The 16096-nt window shown below is 42.2% G+C and overlaps 5 protein-coding genes across 5 annotated transcripts; all 5 read right to left on the bottom strand.

Annotated features, from left to right (window-relative positions):
- Positions 1-44: 44 nt before the first annotated feature.
- BDB00DRAFT_880180 (p115 like vesicle tethering protein) lies at positions 45-3664 on the bottom strand (the record flags this gene model as incomplete). The annotated part of the gene is made up of 13 exons (XM_053127962.1): positions 45-133; positions 247-364; positions 443-639; positions 811-867; positions 923-1098; positions 1213-1325; positions 1411-1760; positions 1868-2465; positions 2547-2734; positions 2811-3006; positions 3115-3162; positions 3242-3361; positions 3494-3664. The coding sequence occupies 13 exons, from the start codon at positions 3662-3664 to the stop codon at positions 45-47; spliced, it is 2421 nt and encodes an 806-aa protein (XP_052972379.1).
- A 305-nt stretch (positions 3665-3969) lies between these two features.
- Positions 3970-4852, bottom strand: BDB00DRAFT_793664 (scaffold protein Nfu/NifU N terminal-domain-containing protein; the record flags this gene model as incomplete). Its single annotated transcript, XM_053121234.1, has 2 exons — positions 3970-4601; positions 4675-4852. The coding sequence occupies 2 exons, from the start codon at positions 4850-4852 to the stop codon at positions 3970-3972; spliced, it is 810 nt and encodes a 269-aa protein (XP_052972378.1).
- Positions 4853-5271: 419 nt separating this feature from the next.
- BDB00DRAFT_863017 (uncharacterized protein) lies at positions 5272-6167 on the bottom strand. The gene is made up of 5 exons (XM_053126106.1): positions 6041-6167; positions 5890-5942; positions 5743-5818; positions 5583-5660; positions 5272-5494 (listed from the first exon to the last, which is right to left on the bottom strand). The coding sequence occupies exons 1-5, from the start codon at positions 6069-6071 to the stop codon at positions 5352-5354; spliced, it is 381 nt and encodes a 126-aa protein (XP_052972377.1). The 5' UTR covers positions 6072-6167; the 3' UTR covers positions 5272-5351.
- Positions 6168-7098: 931 nt separating this feature from the next.
- On the bottom strand, positions 7099-7596 carry BDB00DRAFT_793662 (uncharacterized protein; the record flags this gene model as incomplete). Its single annotated transcript, XM_053121233.1, has 1 exon — positions 7099-7596. One exon carries the CDS (start codon positions 7594-7596, stop codon positions 7099-7101), a length of 498 nt encoding a protein of 165 aa, XP_052972376.1.
- A 7440-nt stretch (positions 7597-15036) lies between these two features.
- On the bottom strand, positions 15037-15932 carry BDB00DRAFT_880174 (uncharacterized protein; the record flags this gene model as incomplete). The annotated part of the gene is made up of 3 exons (XM_053127961.1): positions 15037-15451; positions 15544-15786; positions 15907-15932. The coding sequence occupies 3 exons, from the start codon at positions 15930-15932 to the stop codon at positions 15037-15039; spliced, it is 684 nt and encodes a 227-aa protein (XP_052972375.1).
- Positions 15933-16096: the final 164 nt, after the last annotated feature.

The following is a 16096-nucleotide window of genomic DNA, read 5'->3' as shown; positions in this document are numbered from 1 at the left end:
AATTTGCTATATATTATCATTATTTTTATTATTATATATCATTTTTACTCTTCTTCATCTTCGCTATCCGTCACGGGTTCACCTTTGTCCCGTAACCGCTTTCTGTACTTTTTGATATCCAAATCTTGTTCACCTATGTACAACAACATTACCATCATTTAGCTTATCCAACAATAAACATGTCACACACATGAAGAAAGAAAGGTAGAAACCCAAATAATCAAATGAACCATTAATTAAACTTACCCATGCATACAAGCAAATCTTCTTGTTCCTTTTCCATGCTCGTCAATGATTCTTGCATAGCAGCCCGTCCTCTTTCCAATTCGGACATTTTATCTTGTAATGCACTTTCATCGGTTCGCTATATAATATCCTTTTAGATATGTTTGATTGTCGTCTCCTTTTTGCTCTCTCTCTCTCTATCACTTATCCTAATTACCATAGCCTTCAGACGCCCTTCCAATTCTGCTACTTGATTTTGCAAGTTACTGATGGTCGTCTTGCATGAATCCAGTTCGGATACTTGTTGTTTGAGTTGAGTGATCTCATTTGCTTGTTGTGAAATCGTTTCTTTGTATGATTCCAGTTGTTGTTCAGAAATGACATTGGCTCCCATAAGAGGCGATGCTGCTTCACCTATTAAATCAATGAAAAGAACAGCCCCCATTTGGTTATATAAATTTTATTAGTTCAGGTATTACAAGATCGCTTATCCACGTTCGTGTATAAGCATATAGTAGTCTCACTATCTCTCTCTTCATCTCTAAGTTCCTCGAGTCCCATGTTTTCCTTCCTGTCTTTACATACCTGAAGGTGACTTGTTGAAGCTAGATGGTTTTCGCTTAAGCGCTCGTGTTGTTTGTTCTATTTAAAGAAATAGAGTCAATTAACCGTTTATTAGAAAATAATCACTACTTACCATAGGTATCCTTGAAGAATTCCGCAAATGCATTATCGAGGAGAAGCGACGGTAAAGAGCCTGTGCTCAAAGAAATGGATTCGTCCTCGGGCGAAATTTCCAGGTATTGTGGTGCGTTCTTGACAGCAGGACTATCTCGCAAGCGTGATAGCAAGCTGGTGAATAAGTCGATGCGACTTGACAGGATAGTATGTAATTTCTCTCTAAGCGAAAGTGACAGATTAAGTACGGTTACCAAGCATATCACATTGCCTGTATATAGCCATCCCTGATGATAATGATAATCTTACCTGCTCAGCGGCGTATTTGGATCATTGTTATTTTCATAAGTGATACCTAGCAGGAATGCAGCCAAACCTTGGACTACTGGATCGTTTGCAGATGACTGAATCTCTTGGATTAACTATCAAAAGAAAGTAACGGATATACAATGAGAACTTTCTCAAACCTATACACCGTTTCGCAAGTAAAGAAAACAAAAGACATACAAACTGGATATGTGTGCTTTCGGACAGAAATAAACTGACGGATTCAGGGCTATCATAAAGCCAAGTGCACAACAAGCATAGGTAACCAATTGGTATTCTGCAGTTTGTGCCTGGGTTTTTGGCTGCCATGAGCAGTTGAGCCATAATATGATGCAAAAGTGGCACAGGTTCTTCGCCGTTTGCTTCATCACCAAACACGATACTGCCAGCTATTTTTTTCGCTTGTTCGTTGCCCATAATCACATGGGATAGAATTGTGCAGGAGAACCAGACCTTGTAGGGATCAGCTGCAGATAGTTCCCAGTTTTGAACAGCTTCCAATAATAGTGATCCGGCAGAGAATGGTTTATCTACACATACACATATACCATACTGTTATTAGAACCCATTTGACAGCAATTAAACCAACCTATCACCTACTTTTCTCCTTCTCTATTATGGAAGGTTTAAACCTTACCTGTATATTGGGAATTGACGTTATCGTCTGGTGGCATTTTGAGCATAGAAGCGAGAACCAGCTGCGCCTCCTCATTGCCTTGCAAACAAGATGCTACGGCGAAAGCAGCAGCGGCACGACTGGTGTAGCTATACTCGACGTCCGGATCAGCTGCAGCAGCAATAGCAATCAAAGACACCATAGCGGGCCGAGGTAATCCTGGCGGTGCAGCTGGATCGATTTCCCCGTCAATTAAGCGCGGAGGCGTCGCCACCACCGTCTTTGCAAACAATTCCTGGACGGCTGGATTGTTGTATACAACATAGGCAATCGAATAAATTGCTCCTGTACGGACAAACGCAGGTGCATTGGAACAGATACCCAGTTGCACAATAGGTAGCAAGATGCTGCTTTGAACCATTGCCTTTTGGTTCGTGGCAGTATTGACGCCCTCGGGCTCGGTCAATATGCGACACAGGTCGAGTACAAGCACAGTGTTGGCCACTTTTTGTGGAGGCCAGTCTTCATATGAGTAGGGGACATGATCGGCCTCACTGTCGCCCACGTAGCCAAGTAAGCCAGGGATTTGTTGGATACAGCTGGTTTCCCGGAAATAGATCTGGACAATATATGTTTCTCTTGTCAGGGGCAACATACCCACTCATGCAGCAGCCGAGTCTCAATCCAGTAAAATACTTACTTGGTTGGATACGTTATATTTCAGAAGATTATGCATCAATATCAGACTGTCCTGAACAACAATGCCACCGGAAATACCCTCCTCATCCTCAATCACTGTCAGTAACTTTTCAAATGTTGCTTGGAACGTGACAAGTTTTTGGATCTCGGCGTTGTTTTGTGTCAACGATGTCAGCAACAGTAAACTCTCTATAATATACAACATCAATTCAGCTTAACCGAATTTCTATCACCTCATTTCTTTATATGTTCGCAAACCCATTACCATTTCGAATGATATCTCGCTTGTCGTTTAACAAATCGGCGAGCCGTGTAATACCCATGGGACTCGTAAGAACGCATTGTTGAATGCCAGTGTTACGATTATACGAAAGCGTCGATAATAACTTGATGGCGCTGTATCTCAGGTAGAAGTCGAATTCTTCGAGAACGTCAAGCACAATAGATACATTCGACGAGTCCTGTATTAATACATTCATAGTCAGTTTCCATCATGTATATCAGCCGTGTCGTCTCTCTGTCGTCCGTAATATATTTGGCTTGTTCTTTCGCCCCGTCATGGTCCATACCTTCAGAAACAGATCTGTGTACTTGTATCCCTTATCTTCAGCGACATTCTGTTTTATGTTTGCTTTAGCTTATTCGACCCGCTTACTGTTGGTTTATTCCCTCTCTCTCTCCTCAAAGTATCTTTACCTCGCGTTCGACTGAGCAAAGCACAGTCAAAGTCTCGAGAATCGACTTTGTCATGTCTCCATCTTTATAGTCATTGTGCAAAACTTTAATAAGGCCGGGAAACGCTTGCGCACCGACGTTCTGAATGGAACAGAAATAGAGAACACCGTCAAAATCAGTCTTCCAACTGAGCAGTATGATGTTATTTCCAATTCCCACTCGTCCTATTCCTCTTTCTCTTTTTCTCTCAAGGTGTAAATCTTGTATATATACCTCAGGATAATCTCGTACGAGGCCCTTCAAGCTAAGCACCGCGGCTCGTCTGTCCTCTAACAAGGTCGCCGTTTCAAGGCAATCTGCCAACTTTTCAATGGTTTCGTCCACAGATTGCGGCTGGCCTTTGTCGCCTCGTATGGCAATGTAGCCCCTCGTCAGGAAATCCATAGTCGGATAAAGAGTTCAGAACAAGTACAAGAAAGAAAAAGAGGGGTCTTTTCTTTTTGGGTTTTTGGAACCTAAAAAAAAGCAAGTTACAACAGGGCGAGGCCTCAAACCCTTTCAGCGCGTTCCACGAAACCATGCAGAACTCCGCTGCTTTTAAAAAAGCAAACAATCCAGAAAAAGCAGGGCATTGATAAGTTGTGTAATCCCATTTTGTTGATGGTTTGGATCAAGTCTATTTTATACGCATATATTTATATTCATAGTGCTTTTTTTCATGATATACAAGGTACAAGGAGGAAGTTCATTTATTTCTCGCCCAGCTTTTGCTCGAGCTTTTCAAACTCTTGCAGAGCAATGCCTTCCTCTTCACCAATGACCTGCTCCACGCCTTCGACTTCTGGAATATAATGCATCAGCATATTCTCGATGCCGTTCTTGAGCGTGACCACCGCACTGTCACAGCCACGACAGCTGCCCTTGAGCTTGAGTTTGACAATACCGCCCTCGAACCCACAGTATTCGATATCACCACCATCCTCCTGGATCGCAGGCCGGATCCGCGTGTCCAACAGCTCTTTGATCATCTGGACTTCTTCTGAATCGTCTTCATGGATCGCAGTGTCGGATGCTGCCAAATCGTTGGCATCAAACACTATAGGTTGTCCGGAACTGAAATGATCCATGATGGCAGCATAAATGTCGGGTTTCATCAATTGCCATTCGGCTGTGGACTCTTTGGATATCGTAACAAAGTCAGGGCCAAAAAATACGCCTCCAATACCGTCGATTTGAAATAGTGTTTTGGCGAGTGGCGATTTCATGGCGGTTCGTGTGTCTAAGAACTCGGCGGTGCCGCTGCCCATGACGGGGACGCCGGGAATGAATTTCAGCGAGTCATCGTTGGGTGTCGGTTCCGTTTGTATAAACATGGTGCGAACTAGATATACATTCGGTGAGTATGTGGTTCCTCTCCTTTTCTTCTTGCTTTTTTATTGCTGCATATAAGTTACCTTGCTGTTGCTGCGAAGCCAAGAATGACCGAGGAACAGTAGTTGAGGCAATACGTGTATGATTCCATGCAGGAGTGAAAATGTTGCGCTTCAGCTGTGCTTGCTGTAGCCGCACAGTAGCGGCTGTATGTGTAGCAAAGTGTCGTGTCAAATTGGCTAACGGTGCTCGGAATGCCATGATCGATTGTAGAAGGTAGAGAAGAGAAAAACAACAAAATGCTGTGTCAGCAAGGTCTCAGAATTTAATAAAAAAAAAAGTCCGGTTAAAATCGGTAAAACTGCACCCGAGTTCTTTCTGTTTCTTTCCCCACAATAGCCTGAACGGCCTATATTCAGATAGTGTGGGTGCATTACCCGAGAATAGCCACTGTTGGTGTGACAAGAGCAGGCTCGTAATATATGCATAGTAAAAGAGGGACTTTTTCTTTTGAATACTTTGCTACTTGTTGCATCGTTGCTCGCTTAAATGCCATAGTACTCTTTAACTTTTACTAGTGCAAGAGGAAAACGAATCATCATGCTATGATGTCATGCATGTGATGCTCGAAAATAGAAGTGCACGCTAATGTATGTAACTCTCCCTTGGATTCCGTTCCTCTCTTATCACCATATCCTCAGTATACAACAATAAATCTTTGAGTCATGATATATAGTAGTAGTAGTAGTAGTAGTAGTAGTTATTTCTTGGTAATACCGTACAGATCTTCAGACGATATACTCTTCAGATCAAATCCCTTCATATCGAATCCTTCCAACTTTTGTGTTTTTTCTTTCATTGTTTGCCGTGCTGCATCAATTTTATCCGTCAACGTCTTTTGGTCTAAGTATGGGCAGGACCCATTACGGTTCTCATTTAGTATGTTCTGCAAACCCGTATGCTTTTCTTCTACCGTAACGGGTACCGTTACCTTTTTCGATATGTTCTTTGGCATCTTTGACAGGTAGCTTGAAAAACATATCACCACTCATGATCCATGCTTTCTTTTCTAAGATTTTTGAATCAAGTTGTTTAGAGGACACTATCTCTCGTATTTTTTTCGCTCGCGGACAGCGGAAGAACTGTGTTACCATTTTTCATGTTGCCTTTTGTTAACTGATTTAAGCCTTCGCGGTTTCCATTCCTCCTCCGATCATAGTCAATGACCTATTTGAAAAAACGGATTGAGCATTCAAATACGACAGATACTCAGCATTGAACGAAGGAAGGATTCTTACGGCTTGTTTGTTCGTCAAGATCTCGTCGGCAAGTCGTTCACGATCGGCGAGCACTGAACGTGTATGTCAGATTGTTAATGTCTGGACGATATGATCTGTCTTGAGAAAGAAGGTGCAGAAAACTTTAATCTTATAAAGATGAGGCGCCCACCTTTTTCAATTTCATTAGCAGGCGATGTCATGGTGTCGCTTTTAAAAAAGGTTAAACATAAAATACGGAAGGCTTTAAGTTGTCAGTTTTCCCGCAGTTGCATAGGAGTTTGGACGCTGCTTTTCTAACCTCTCCCTCTACAGACGCTTTTGTTACTTACATTTGTACAGTATACGATTTCAAGTAATAAATGCTTTATTATAAATTTTGCTTTTTGCTTATTGATCTCATGTATAGCTTACATACGCAGTATACAGAGACCGAACAATAAAATAACGGTACGCCGTTTACCTTTATATATGTTAAAAGCATCAACAGCATATGATAATACGTAAGTGAAACAATCGATGCACGCGTCAACGATGCAAACGGCATAACGGCAGCAAACACTACCCCTTTGACAGCTTCCTTTCTTTTCAAAGCCTTGATGCCATTACTGCACAGAGGCAATGCGGTGAAGCACTGTTTGGTCCCTTAATGCTGTTCTGCATTACAGCTATGGCCAGTTCCTGCTTTTGCTTTTTTTGCTACATAATGCAATCGTTGTACCTGATATGTAGACCATGCCGCGCATAAGTGTACCCGCACCTATCGCAGCACATATACACTGCCTTTAATTCCAGTGATGTATAGTTAAATGTTTGCAGCTAATCAATGAGAAGGACAAGAAGACTGTTGCTCTCTTAATTTTCATGTTCAAAGGTGAATCCTCAAATAGGTGATTGCGTTGCGTGCTAAATGATTGCTTGACGTGGTTGGTAGTAGATATGTGAGTACCTTTCTGGTCATGTCTGCGCTTAGTGTGAGCGGTGAGTATTGGATCACTCAGTTTAAGTCACATATTTTAGTGATATGATGAGGCTGAAGCTGACCGCGCTACTGTACTACCGCCAGCGCTTGCTAATGCATCGTCCCATAACATTCTTCCTTTGTTGATATTGCTGTTATCGTCAGAATCTGTTTGAATGTGTTGAGGTCTCTGCTGCTTAGACTCGTCAGTGGTATTAAAGGCAGAACTATCGTTATTGACACTGCTTGCATCGGTTGTTGCTGTGATGCTAGGATGCACGTGCGCCCGTTGCCGACCCTTGCTGCCATCGTACTGCAATTTCCTTCAAAAGCCAGCTTCCTCGCTTGCCACCGTCATCGCTGCCGCCGTTGCCTCCAAAAACATCCATCTCAGGTGATTGACGTGATTGATCATGAATAGTAGGTGCAAGTGCTGGAACATAGGCACCACCACCAGCTGGTGCCGTATTGTTATCCGGCGGAGCACTGACATGGAAGATGGGTTCATGGAGGTTGTTATAGGTGGATCCGCGGATGACAGTAGTAGGAGGTCGTTCGACTGATGGAATTGCTGCAGAAGTTTGGCGTAGTTGTGTAGCGTAGTTGTATGTAGATGCTGTACCGAAAGGATTGATAGCGGATGCTTGAAACAACCAGCTAACATGTGGATTGGGTCGATATGGATTATATTGCTCCTGCTGCTGCTGTTGTCCTGCCTGAACAGCTCTATGTCCTTGTTTAAAAATTGTAGTACGGGTTGTCTGCATAGAAAATAATTGGCGCAATTGATCTGACAGGTTTGTGACGAAATGTTCAACAAACACAGCTGTATCTTGCCACTTTCCTTTCTGGTATGGTGCATACTATCTTTTTTTTTTTGGCTATTACTAGGGACACTCCAAAAAAGTGACTCGACACTCCATTTTTCCTCAAATAAACCAAATACAGTAGTTGCACAAAAATAAACAGTTGCTCTATAAATATATCGCTTGATGGACCTTCTGATGTTGGAGTGCAGGATGTAGACAATAGAGTGCAAAATGGAGTGCAAAATGGAGTGCAAAAAGCGAAATAAAGCTTGAGTTGATATTTATTGATTTTATCATAAGTATGTATATTAAATGTTAATTTTAATATAAAAGGAATAGGAGAAAATTGATAATGATATGTGATAGCATCACAAAGATGCATAAGAAAAAACTATCTATTAAAATTGTTTCTTTCTAAACATTTTCCTCAATGTTGACCTTTTTGATGTCCGAATATCTCCAAACTTTTTTGCGCAAATCATGCGTGTGACCCATCTTTTCACAAGCTGTTACAACCGATCGTTCGATAAAAGGCCATTGTAGTTTCTTTGCAGTTCTCATTTCTAATGTCGGCCAATGACATCCTGAAACGAACTGCATGATAAGAGGTAACGGTCGAGCATTCGTTCCTGGTCCTTCAAATGGTACTAACAACAATGGCGCCGTACAGTACATTCCATTTTCGTTTTTGTCATCTCTGTCTGGATACACAGCAATAGGTCGTCTGTGTGTATCAGCAGCAAGTTGAGCACAACTAGGAGTGTAGAACCAATGCTTGATGGGGCACCTTAGATATTTGCCTTCAGTGTTGCGGGTGTAGTCAAGGCCAAAAGCGATCGTCTCCTCGAGGCGAGCAAGGTCATACATGCTGATGAAATACTTCGAATATATGTCCTTGTTTTTGTGCAGGCACTCTAGCATTTCCCTTTTGACCGTCATGAATTGTTCTTGGTCTCCTTTAACGCAATGCGCGATGGTGCGGAAGCTACACCAGCCGTCAGAAGCAATATTAACTGTCCCATGAATGCAATCCCTCGGAATATCTGGGTGAACTAAAAAGGAGAAAGACTCTGGTTTAGGTTCGGTACGAATCCTATATGTACAATCATATATACATTTATTAATATAAAATGGGAATAGTACATATGACGAAGTATTGTTCTGAATACAAAAAGACTGACCTTTTACGAGCACGTTCCAAATACACAGTTTCTTGATCCCTTTTCGATGTTGAAAGGACATAGTCGTCGTGTTGTACTTCGCTGGTGTGAAGGGCCTTTTTAGGCTTATCGTTACCAACAGCATTAAGCAGCTCTTCTTTCTTTTCGGTCTCAAAAGAAGATGGGATCCTTTTGTCCTTCGTATTCTTGGGCCTTCCTTTCGTAGCAACTGGCTCAGGAAACGTGACTTCAGCGAGATCAACAGTCTCAACGTCTTCCTCAAGGATCTCCTCAAAACGGGATAAGAGATTAACTTTCCCTTGTTCGGTTTCCAGGGAAATGATTTTGTTCTTTAAGTTTGTAACGAGCTTCTCCATCTGGTGGTCAACTAATACCGCTGGGTCTTTAATTTCAAATAGAGCTATATAATACACAGGAAGCACATTCATATGAGAGGGTATCGACAACATGCTATTGTTAGTAGATGAAGCTGTATAATAGTACATACCTGAATCATACTGTAGAAGCCAACGTTTAGGAATCTCATTCAAATCAACAGCAGGACCTTTTAGGTTGATCATATGCTGGCATGGTAAACCAAAATTGATTCTACTCGTGCAAATACAATCCAACGTGTCGCAATTGACTTGATTGCCTACGTTTTTCCCCGCACGGTCAAGCTCCTTTCGAATTCGGATCAAAGCAAAGAAACTGACATGGCCGAAAAGGTTCCTTAAAGCTGCACTCTCACGCTTTGTGAAAAGTGGAGTGTTGCGAAGCTCGTGTATGTAGTCCATCTTTTCTGTTTCAAACTAGCATTATAGTTAGCTTATTTACATATCGCTACATATAAATAATAGCAAACACCGGAGATGAGTGAGAATATAGAATGCTTACTGTCTTCTTCATGACTTCGTTAATAGCTTCAAACGTGCGATAGAGGCTGCCCGTCGTTTGCATAGTATCTTTGATGATCCAATGAGTCCCTTCTGTTCGTGATGTGGTTCGCACATTAAGGTTGAACTGCTTTCCAGCCTGCGGTGCAGCCCATTTATCCTTGTAGGTGAGCACACTAGACGTAAAATAACGCGAGGGTACAGTGAGTTAACTAAATCACCCTTATCACATACTTAATCTACATAATTTCAAGCAAACCGTTACAAAGTAAGATATACATACCTTTCGAGATAATTGATGATTTTTGTCTTACGGGCAACTGCGATTTTGTTTCTTTTTTTCATTTCCTTGTCTTCCCTTTTTTTGTTTCGCAGTTCCTCTTTTTTTGTAGGCTTCTTTTCTTGTTCTTCATCGATTTCTTCTTTATCGTTCAGCTTCTTTTCTTTTGCTTCAACCTTTTTGATATCTTGTTTTTCTGCCTGTTCGATCATTGCTGCTGCTGCATCCTCCGCTAGTTGGCGATATTCCTTGATTGCTTCTTCGAATTTCTCTTCGTCTTTGTACTTGTAAATCAAGCAATATCGCCATGTGCCAACCGCATAAAAGATGAATCGATTTCGGAAAGATAGTATCGATGGCAGTGATGAGCGCCTTCTCGTTATCAGTAATGAAGATACCGACATCACCTTCGGGCCAAATAGTATCACGCATGGTCCTCATAACCCACAGATAGGAGTCGGTTTTTTCATTGACGACGACTGCTGATGCAATTAATATATTGTGTAGCGACGTCGTACCAAGGTTACTGATCCCAACAACGTTAATTAGCGGCATCTTGCTGTTGTTCGTTCCATACGTCGCATCGAGACTGATGACTTCTTTAAATCGCCTGCTTTTTCCAAGCCAACTTGATGCGTAACGAACAATGCTTCCAATGTTTCCGTTTTCCTATCTATGCGATATCTTACGATATATTGATTGCTGACCAAGAAGCTGAATAGTTTGCTGAATGCACCAGATTTGTCGTCCTTGAATATTTTTTGGCGGTAATTGTAAATATCCTTGATCGTCACGATTGTGCCTTCGTCGTTGTTTTGTAACTCTTGACAAATCTTGGCTGGTTTGATAGAAGTCTCTGTCATTGACAAGATGCGACTGGCAATATCAGCTGTTGGGTTTCGATGTTGATGGTAAGATGCTGCTGCGTTACTGTCAAATAAATGATTGTGGCTGTCGGCGCTGCTGACACGTTTAATCACCCATTTTTTGATTTTCTGTATGTATGTGAACCAAAGAGCTCTCAAGCACAACCGGTCTTCTGTGTCGATACCAGTCTTTCACGTTCATCATCGTCGATGTCATGACAGTTCCTGTAGACACCCCCATGGATACAGTGGATGTAGATATTTCGACTGTTGCTGCGCTTGGTGGATGTTGCAAACTGATTCTTTAGGGCCATCTCTTGAACCTTTGCTCGGAGCTGATTTTTCGAATCATATTTGGTGCCAATAAGATCGACCATGGTATCTGTTCTTGTTGTAGCGTTCATTTTGATAGAAAAGGGAGAGAGGAAGAAAAGGGGATTTATCCTTTTTCTTTTATAAACTTGTCAACTTATATAATAGACATCTCGTAGCTTTATCAGTCATCGTAGTAGTAAAAAATTTCATAAGCTCAACGCCTACGACGCAATCATGGCAATTGCAACACTCCAAACACCCCAAACGCCTGCAACGCCATCATGGCGATTGCAACACTTTAAACACTCCAGACACTCTAAACACTCCAAAAAACACTCCAAACACTCCAAACGCCTACAACGCCATCGTGGCGACTGCAACACTCCAAATACTCCTCTTCCTTTAATAGTCCTTTGTTAGTATATTTATAGAGCATCTGTTTATTTTTGTGTAACTATTTGGTTTATTTGAGGAAAAATGGAGTGTCGAGTCATTTTTTTGGAGTGTCCCTAGTAATACCCTTTTTTTTTTTTTGTATGAGAGGTGGATAGCCTCTGAGATTTTATTAAAATACAAGTCACATGTTCAAAAGAAGTAATGTGCCTGCGGCCGCAAAACACTGATGAGCGAAAAGATACAGATACAGAAGTAGGTATATATAAGAAAGGGGTTTGGTGTTGGTTTTTTTTTTTTTAAAGGTCCATATAAGTTTGTATCGCATGTATGGCATCTGCGGATACATGTGAAGAAGAAAAAGGGATATTGTTAAAGATATGGTTCCAATGGGCGCGCCAAATATGTAGTATAATGTATGAGAGAAAGCATAGTAATTGCTTGGCAGTGAAATGATGATACGGTTTCTTGCATGTTGTAATAAAGATCAAGGTAGACTCGAGATTCGGATCGCTATACATGAAGTGTTGCCAAACATTTATCCAGACCGCCCGTTTGAGGGGGCATTGCACCAAAAAATGGTCACGGGTGTCTTCATCTTGGCGACAAATAGAGCAGGTGCGATTCGGCAAAAAATTGGTAGTGCGTTGGTAAAGTAGACTTGCGGTGGGCAGTGTGCCATGGAAAATCCGGTAAAAAATGTTTCTGGTGGTATGATCCATAGGCGTTTTCCAAAAGAGATGCCAGTTTACTGTAGAGTAGGGTGGCGTCGGGTGGAGTCGGGCGATGATGGCAGTACGATAGTGTTTGGTGTTGTTGTCGGTGATTCCAGGCTGATTGAGTAGCTGACGGCTGAATGGTGTGAAGTCGGTATCACCAGGTGTTGTGGGATGGCCACCACCAGTATGGTGTGGTGGGAGGCATAAACGAGCGAAAAATGGTTTCAGTATGAAGCGAAAGGCAGCAAGGTCATGCGTAAATCGTGTAAGCAAGATCGGCCTTGTTGCTGGATCATTTCTTTGTCGTAGTAGTAAATGTTGGTGTGTGGCGTCGTAATAAAACAAATCTCGGACTTGCAGTTTGTTGTATCCAGGTCGACGTGGTTGGGGCACTGAGGGGATAGTGGCAATAACACTTTTCAGAGGTAATTGTAGTGCCGTTGCTTTGGTGATCCGAAGTGCCTCCCAGTCCATGTCCAACTTGTCCACAGCGCGGTAAACCAAGGATACGGGAGAAGAAGAATCGATGGCGCCTATTTTCCTTGCCTGTGGGTCCGCCAACAGCAACCGGTGATCTGATGGAAATTTGGCGGTGGCGAGTATTTGATGGATTAAAAGTAGAATATGCTGAGGATACATACCCGATTCCTCCAGCATGGGTTGAATCCACCGCAGCTGGAGGGCATTCTGTTGAGTCATTGGATCGAGTAAGCCGATACCACCTTCTGATCGTGGTAAACATAATTTGGAATACGCCACAGTCGGGAACATCCGATGCATTAAGAACTTGCCACAAATGCTACGGAGTTTCGCATGGAAAGCATGATCATTGGCGCCAACTATGCGGAGAACGTGCCAAAGCTTTGATAATATCAAGGTGTTCAGGACTAGGGCTCGACCGCGAACGGATAGACCGCGCTGCTGATGCACCTGGCAGTGTTGTTGTATGTTCACCAGCATCTGGTCAAGGAAGAACTTGAGCTGCGGTTTTGACGATGCCAGGGGGTAACCGAGGTAGACAAGAGGTGTTGGGCAAGAGCGATCGTGGCATGGTGCGATACCTTGGCCGGCAAGGATCGCGTTCCACTCGGGTTGCGGAGCGCAGGTGCATACTATCTTAAACCATGAATTGTCGAAAATTGAGATTTTTTAAAGTGCCGCTGGATAATAGAATAGCCGCTACATGTGTAGGCATTGTCAGCCAATCCAATAGTAGACATTTCTTTGTATATTGATAGTAACGTGTAGATTTAATCTTCTGTTCCGCTTCTTCTATGAGAGCGATATCTGCGTGTCGTAAACTTTTCAACTAGCTTAAGAGCTTCGCTTCCAGTTTTCATTTCATTATATGCATGAATATAGCGCCAGCAACGGTTGTAGTAACGGCGAATTTCTGCAGGTGGTTCATCAGGTGGAGATACCTGATCCAAGCAATCCTCGAGCCTTTTTTCAAGAGCTGTAAACGAGTAATCACACTCCTTTTTCGCACTTCGTTTCCCTGCACCGCAATACCTTTCAATCGTAGCTCATAGTCGCTCATGTTTCGCTCCTTGTCCTTTTTTGAGTTCATTTCAGGTTGGATAATTGGGGTAAGTTTCAAAAATGCTTCTTCGACAGTCAGCACTGGCACAAAGTCCTCCAACACAACCTCTACTTCATCATCCCTATGAAAGAAGGAAGTGATTTCATAATTCCCTTTCTTCTTTTCTGATGCTTTCTCTAGCTGCTAGTATTTGGTGGTTCTGCCATGTCCCCAATATTTGCCACGGGACTTCGCATCTGCTTTATTGTCCCAAATAATAGGAAACTTTTGGCTTGTTGTGGTAGCTGTCGTCGTTGTCGTTGTGGTTTCTGTTGCTTCTTCGAACGCAGTGAGAATCTCAAAGACGTTTGATTCTTGTTCAGTCACATCAGATGAAGTCTGGTTCTCAACAATTGGCGATTCTTCTAGTCTTGCAACTTTTTGAAATCGTCCGTTTTTTGAGCTTTGAAGCTGTTCTAAGGCGCGTTTTTGTTTGCTGGAAATAGGAGCCATTGTTAGGCGTTGTAATGATAGAGCTTGAATAATAAGGAACATAATCAAGTATCTTTGAGATGATGTTTTATTCAAAGCTTTTTTATATTCTAGCTATTAAGACGGCGATATTAGTTTATCCATTTAGTGGATAAACTATGTGATAGAGGATGGATCAAGGATGTATCAGAACTTCTCTTGAAGTCGCTATGTTAATCGGGCACATCTTTGAAACCAGCATTAGCTGGCTGCTGTAATGGCTGAGGTACCTGTTGATAGGTTCATTGTCCTACTCACGTAAGGTAAATCGTCTGAGTGAGAGGTTTTCTTGTATGATATAATGTTTAACTGAATATCTTATTGTTGATATCTTAAGCAGTGTATTAATGTGGTTCACCACAGGTGTGTTATTGGGAAAATGGGTGAGTAAGAAGAGCAGTAACGCACTCATATTACTGGATAAGCCAGCTATTTGTGTGTAACCTTGGAACATCTATGGTTACACACTGCCAAAAAAAATTCTTCTCCTTGCCCAAACAACTGTCGAAATCCTCCACCTACTTAGTAACTTTTCATATCCTGACAAAACTTCAAAGGCTATCAGAGCGATGAGAAATGCTTTTCTCAAAAAACAAAAACGTACAATGTGTTAAGAGTACCTTTATAAACATGTTCTACGTCGCAGAATATCGATAACTTCATTTCAGACAGCCCTGATAGGATTCCTTTTTTTTCATGTCGGTGATCGAATTTATTCATGGTTTAAGACAGTATGCACCATACTCTGTGTTCATCCATACGAAATCTCGTAAGTCGCGCATACTCATCATACGTTTCTTCTTGTCATTGGCCTGATACAGTAAATAAGCTCGGCGTAACGCTTCGTCATAATCATTATTCTGATTGAAAGAGATTCTGCCGGCTATGGAAAGATTTGGCATGATAGATTGAAGCATCATTTCCATTGGAGCATCAATATAATATGAACCATTACTGTTGCAGCGAAGGTTGAGCAAATAGCCATCGTAATACTGAGACGGCAGAAGCGATCCATCGTCCATTTCTTCATCCGATGACAATGATAGCAAATCATCTGCTCGGTTTACGCTGCCGTTTCTGGTGTAAAATGGGACTTCGCTGCTGCCGGAGTCATCTTCAATGATGATGTCGCTGTCGTCATTTTCTTGACCAGAGTTCGTTTTTTGCCCTTCACAATCGGATTCAACGTGAACTTGATTTCTAGAGCCTGACTATCGACACACCAAGCATCATGTTCGTCATCGTTTTTCTCCCAGTCGCTATCTTGTATATCACGTGGCACAATTTTGTCATAAATAGGCCATTTATCACCGTCTTGTTCACTGCTGCTGCTATCGTCTCCTCCGGTATCACAATCGCTGACTTCAACAGTATACTTCCGGTTCTTCCAGTTTGCCTTTTTCAACACCTGAGCGGTGTCGGGAGCACGACCGTCGTTTTTGTACTTGTCAACCGTCTTTCGCTTACTGCGAACACGTTTTTTCGTCGATACTTTTCTCTTCCGCGTGACATTGTTTAGGCCGTAGTAGGATGGGACGCCTCATAAGAAATGATCGATTGCTTTTCAATCGTATCGACGTACATACTTTAGCACGCAGCGAAAGTTATCCATAATGCTTTGCCGCCTCTTGCTTAGGTGGTACAATGGGTTATTGAACGATTCGACGGCATTGGTAGTATGTCCGTAGTAATCACGTATGCCTTCATGTAAGGTAGACACCGCAAGGAAAATGGTGCCACGAGCTTCCTTACGATTCCACCATGCAACAAAACCTG

Source organism: Zychaea mexicana (genome assembly GCF_025766255.1).
Source record: "Zychaea mexicana strain RSA 1403 chromosome Unknown BDB00scaffold_221, whole genome shotgun sequence".
Taxonomy (NCBI): domain Eukaryota; kingdom Fungi; phylum Mucoromycota; class Mucoromycetes; order Mucorales; family Lichtheimiaceae; genus Zychaea; species Zychaea mexicana.
The sequence above is the reverse complement of the archived record's forward strand: the minus strand, read 5'-3'. Positions and strand labels throughout refer to the sequence as shown.

Coding starts and splice junctions, on each gene's coding strand:
- BDB00DRAFT_863017 (XM_053126106.1), bottom strand. CDS start 6,071: ATGACATCGCCTGCTAATGAAATTGAAAAAG. Junction 5,661..5,742: donor AAAAGGCAACATGAAAAATG/GTAACACAGTTC, acceptor CAAAAATCTTAG/AAAAGAAAGCATGGATCATG. Junction 5,495..5,582: donor CAAAGAACATATCGAAAAAG/GTAACGGTACCC, acceptor GCCCATACTTAG/ACCAAAAGACGTTGACGGAT.